Here is a 6,000-nt window from a genome sequence, read left to right on the forward strand (position 1 = left end):
AAAGGCACAGAGAACTTTCACAGAAGACACTGAATTTATCAAAGAAACCACAGTGGCAGATGGAAGCTTCTGATCTTGGTACATATATCTTATGTGTGGCAAAAAAAAAAAAGTGGCTTTTGCAAAATGTAAGAAAAAGAAAGGGAGGGAATGAGAGAGGTAGGAAGGAAAGAGGAAAGGAAAGATATACAAATGACAAATAAAGCATATGGGGACTTCCCTAGTGGTCCAGTGGTTAAGAATCTGCCTTCCAATGCAGGGTACATGGGTTCAATCCCTGGTCAGGGAACTAAGATCCCACATGTTGCAGGGCAACTAAACCTGCGTGCTGCAACTACTGAGCACAAGATCCACAACTACAGAGCCCACATGCTCTAGAGCCTGCGCGCCACAACTAGAGAGAGAAGCCTGCACGCCACAACGAATATCCCGCATGCCGCAACTAAGACCCGACGCAGCCAAAACATAAATAAACAAATATTTTTTAAAAGACCTTCCCTTTAAAAAAAATAGATAAAATAAAGCATACGAAAAGATGCTCCACATCACATGTTATCAGGGAACTACAAACTAAAATAATGAGATACCACTACACATCTATCAGGATGGCTATAATCCGAAACACTGGCAACACCAAATGTTGGCAGGACTGGAGCAACAGGAATGTTCATTCACTGCTGGTGGGAATGCAAAATGGCATAGCCATTCTGGAAGACAGGTTGAAAGTTTCTTACAAAACTGTACAAACTCTTACTGTATGATCCAGCAATCATGCTCCTTTGTATTTACCCAATTTATATGAAAACTTATGTCCACATAAAAAGCTGCAATGGAGTTCTCTGGTGGTCTAGTGGTTAGGATTCGGCGCTTTCACTGCCATGGCCCGGGTTCAATCCCTGGTCGGGGAACTGAGATCCTGCAAGCCCCACAGCGCAGCCAAAAAAAAAAAAAAAAAAAAACTGCACATGAATATTTATAGCAGCTTTATATATAACTGCCAACATTTGAAAGCAACCAATTTTAATTCTCTGTGCAGTGTCCATCACTGGAGAACAGTTTGTGGCTGTCCCTTCACTGCATGTAAGCCCTTTATAAGCCGGAACCTGTCACTCTTGTCCCCCATGCCTGGACCTCTTTCCTGGCCTCAGTCTGTCTTTAACTGGTTTTGAGACCCTAGAAGCAACCAAGGTGTTTTTCAACAGGTAAATGGATAAACAAACTGTGTACTATGGACCAAATTGTGTCCCCCCCCAAAATTAATATATTGAAGCCCCCAAGATGACTGCATCCAGAGGTAGGGTGGTCTTTAGGAGGTAATCAAGGTTAAACGAGGTTACAAGGGCGGGGCCCTAATCTACTAGAACTGTGGCCTTATAAGACTAAGAGATAGGTCTACCTACCTACCTACCTCTCTCTCTCCCCCACCTCTTCCTCCTTCCCTCCCTCCTTCCCTTTCCACCCCTCTGCCTCATGAGGACACAGCAAAAAAAGTGGCCATCTATAAGCCAGGAAGAGAAGTCTCACCAGAATCTGACCATGCTGGCACCTGTACTTGGACTTCCAGCCTCCAGAACTGTCAGAAAATAAATTTCTGTTGTTTAAGCTTCCCAGGTATTTTGTTATGGGAGTCCAAAAGACACTGTGGTACATCCATACCATGGAATATTATTCAGTGCTGAAAAGAAATGAGCTATCAGGCCATTAAAAATAAATAGAGGGATCTTAAATGCATTTTGCTAAATGAAAGAAGCCAAATTAAAAATGCTATGTACTCTATCATTCCAACAATATGACATTTTGAAAAAGGCAAAACTAGGTGACAGTGAAAAGAACAGTGGTTGTTGGGGCTTTGGAGGAGGGAGGCAGAGACAAATAGGTGGAGCACAGCGGATTTTTTAGGGCAGTGTAACTATCCCATATGATACTGTAATGGTAGATACATGACATTATGCATTTGTCAAAACCCACAGAATGAACAAGAGTGAATCTCAATATAAACTATGGACTTTAGTTAATGATAATGTATCAATACTGGCCCATCAATTGTAACAAATGTACTCCTCTAATGCAAGATGTTACCAATAGGGGAAACTTGGGGGGCGGGGGAGCTCTGTACTATCCCCTCTATTATTCTGTAAATCTAAAACTGTACTAAAAGTACACTCTATTAAGTATTAAAAACAATTACATGAAAGAGAATTTCAGCATCCATAAATAAAGTTGTTTTGGAACACAGTCATGCTCAGTTTACACTGTCCATGGCTGCTTTTGTACTACAACTGGCAGAGCTGAGGAGTCAGAACAGAGACCACATGACCACAGAAGCCTAAAATATTTACTATCTAGACCTTTACAGAAGATGTTTATAGGCCCGTTCTAAATTTCATCATCCCACATAAAGGGAAAATGCACATGGGATGCACATCCCATCATAGGCTGTCCTGAGTAAGTCATTTTTAATTATACAAAGTTGTTAAGAGTCACAAGTACTAATTACATAATCTGATTTAAAAAATTTAACTGGCTAGCTTCTAATACAGAAAAAAAAAAAAAAAGTCAAATAAATCAGTGAAGTACTTGAACAGCCAAAATGGCAACTCCCAGAAAAACAATCCATATTCTACTGAGAAATGCTAGCAAACAGTAACCTTTCACTCCAGTGCCTGCAAAATCTGTCCTGCTTACTGAACACCTGAGGAAGCAGAATTAAAGTGTTCCACTAAGAAAAGATTGTTAACAGCTTGAAAAGAGAAGCTTGGAAAACCCTGGGAAATGGGCATATTCAGGGAGGGGCAGGGCAAGATACCTGAGCTGAGTCAGTGAACCTACTACAAAGAACTGAATGCTCTGTTAAAGAACATTAAGACTGGGAGTCAACTGATCAGATTAGTCAGGAAAATGCAGCCTGGGTAACAGAAGACATAATAATGTTATCAGGAAGTGCCTCACAGTTATAGTTTAAGAAACATCATGAAAATATAATAGTTGACTAGCTGAAAAAACAGATCATAACAACCCAATATACTGAAGTAGATTTGTTAATAACTGGGGGGATCTTGGTGAAAATCAAATCTGTAGAAATAACTTAGGAAAGCAATATAGAATAGTGACTAAGTGCACAGGCTTTGGAGGTAGACAAACCTGCTACTGATCCTGTTTCTGACACTCACTAGCTATAAGACTCTGAGCATTCATTCTCTCTCAGCCTCAGTTTCCTCATCTGTAAAATAACAATACCTCACTGGACTGTTGGGAGGATTAAATAAGATAATGCATGTAAGAGCTAAGCAGGGCACCTGACACAAATAAAGTGCTTACCGGCAATTGTTCCTATTACTACGACTACATTTGGCTTGGGATGTAAGAGCTAAGCAGGGCACCTGACACAAATAAAGTGCTTAACGGCAATTGTTCCTATTACTACGACTACATTTGGCTTGGGAAAATACATTTGGAAGAGATAGTCTAAAGTTTTTCCAACAACTCATAGAAAACCTATCCAAGAATTGAAATAAATCTCTAACACTATGTAATTTAAGAGAAGTTCTGCCCTTGGAAAATCAAATGAGGACTTCAGTTCAACAAATAGAACTGAGATTACACTCTTGCTACTGAGAACGATGGTCCAAGGGGGAAAAAATGAAGGTCAGTCTGGGTTTCCTCCAAATTTTAAAGGTAGTGAAGGGTGTAGGTTCACCGCAGGACACATTCAGGGACGTATACAACCCCAAATTCATACTGAAGCCCAAGAACGGTATTAGTACTGTGTCTCGCAAACAAGGGAGGAATATAAGTTTCTTCTAAACACTTAGATGATAAAGCTTCTCCACTCTCATTTCCACTACATTCCATTCCACTCTTCCTGACCACAAAGCCAAACAAAATATCCATAACAAGAAAATTCATAGTTGTATCCGGAGAGCAATCGGGATTATATCCGTTTATAAGCGTTAGGTCTACGTAATCAGGGACCCGAGGTCAGGTGCTGGGGTGCTTTGCTTCTCTGCCAAGATGGGCATCAGCCTCGATCAATAGTGGAAGTTTCGAGATGAGGACTCACATTCTCTCACACAAACCAAACACGTACACGTACACGTACACTCCATGGCAAGCATCTCCCACATCCCACACTCTGAGAAAATAGCTTGCAGCCTTTTTGATGGTCACAGCCAACCTGCCCTAAGCTTCCTAATGACGTCGTTTTCGCCCCACAAAATCATCACCTGGTACTTTCCCAGAGGAAACGGTGAAACACGATAGTAATTCCAATCAGGCAATATTTTACGCTCGCTGTCGCCAGGGCAGAAACCGACAGGCTCTGCTAGACTCTACTAGGACCACGGACGGAAGCAACGAGTGGCCCTCGCTCCCCCGGCAGGGTTCGTCCACACCTGTCACCACAAATGCGCGGAAGTAAGGAGGAAGAAACCTGAAGCCACCCCTGGTACAGCCTCAGATCCCACTCACCCCACTCTTCATCCGGCCGGTGAAGGAGTCCCGGACTAAAAGGTGACTCCATGGTGCCGGCAACGCCAGCCGGCTCCGCCGAAACACACGTTCCCCTGCCCTGGAACTCGGCGACTAATATCTGGGACGGTGGCCGCAGATGGACAAAATACTCCGTAACGCTGACGCGACGGTGGCCGAATGAAGACAAATTGCTTCTGCGCGAGTGACGTCAGAGACTAAGCTAATTTTAAGCAAATCTCTGAGTAAATATTTTCCTTTTGGAGGTTTCGGCATTTTCTGTCCCGCTGTTTTAGGGAAAAAGAAAGAGAGGTAATCACTACTTCGGTTAAATAAGATATATTGATATCATTAAAAATGGGGAAAAAAATCCATTCTGAACATACTGGCTCGTCCCCTGAGTATCATTCTCAATACCACAGTGTAGAGATATCAGAACAAAACTAGAGACTAAGAAAGTAAAGTTGGTTTAATTTTTACGAATAACTCACTATCAATGTAAAAATTCTCCGTATACACAAGTGTGTGGAAGGAAAACACACAACTATTTTTACCACATTCGTTTGACCTGCCTCTCCACTGGCACAGTACCTGAGATAAGCAAAAGTACTATGAATTGTACTTCTAGAAAGACTACGTTTATTTAAACAAATTTTAAAAAGTAAATATAAAAGATAAACTCCCCAAAATCAAACTCACCTCCTTAAACATACATTTCTAAAGCATGGTACCTAGTAGTGAAAGTCCAAGCTACCCTACCCTAAGACCTACAATAAGGTAAATTCCCAGTCTTTTTATTACTAAAACTCAAGAAACGGTTTTGTTTAGAAAAATCCACTTACGTCACAAACTCTAACTGAAAATTTTAACTAAGTTTGACGAAGCAGTTTCAAGAACGCTACTTAATAGAATTTCTTTTTAAAGCATTTCAGCAGTTGAATATTTAAAATACCTTAAGAACACATATCCCCAATGGAGAAAAGACAGTCTCTTCAATAAGTGGTGCTGGGAAAACTAGACAGCTACATGTAAAAGAATGAAATGAGAAAACTCCCTTACACCATACACAAAAATAAACTCCAAATGGATTAAAGACCTAGATGTAAGGCCAGACACTATCAAACTCTTAGAGGAAAACATAGGCAGAACACTCTATGACATAAATCACAGCAAGATCCTTTTTGACCCACCTCCTAGAGAAATGGAAATAAAAACAAAAATAAACAAATGGAACATAATGAAACTTAAAAGCTTTTGCACAGCAAAGGAAACCATAAACAAGATGAAAAGACAACCCTCACAATGGGAGAAAATACTTGCAAACGAAGCAGATTTTAAACAAAGGATTAATCTCCAAAATATACAAGCAGCTCATGCAGCTCAATATCAAAAAAACAACCCAATCCAAAAATGGGCAGAAGACCTAATAGACATTTCTCCAAAGAGGATATACTGATTGCCACAAACACATGAAAGGATGCCCAACATCACTAATCATTAGAGAAATGCAAATCAAAACTACAATGAGGTATC

The 6,000-nt window shown here is 40.7% G+C and overlaps 1 protein-coding gene across 6 annotated transcripts in view; it reads right to left on the reverse strand.

Annotated features, from left to right (window-relative positions):
* Positions 1–6,000, reverse strand: part of ATF6 (activating transcription factor 6) — a 226,613-nt gene extending 220,613 nt beyond the window's left edge. The window contains exon 1 of one of the 6 annotated variants that reach the window (XM_082405507.1): positions 4,468–5,998. In XM_082405507.1, coding sequence (XP_082261633.1) covers positions 4,468–4,519 — 52 coding nt within the window. In that variant the 5' untranslated portion in view covers positions 4,520–5,998. Of the gene's footprint in view, positions 1–4,467 lie in introns of all 6 variants that reach the window. The other 5 variants (XM_082405509.1, XM_082405506.1, XM_082405508.1 and 2 more) reach the window with 5 other exon arrangements.

The sequence above is a fragment of the Balaenoptera borealis genome (assembly GCF_965194805.1).
Source record: "Balaenoptera borealis genome assembly, chromosome: 1".
NCBI classification, from domain to species: Eukaryota; Metazoa; Chordata; class Mammalia; order Artiodactyla; family Balaenopteridae; genus Balaenoptera; species Balaenoptera borealis.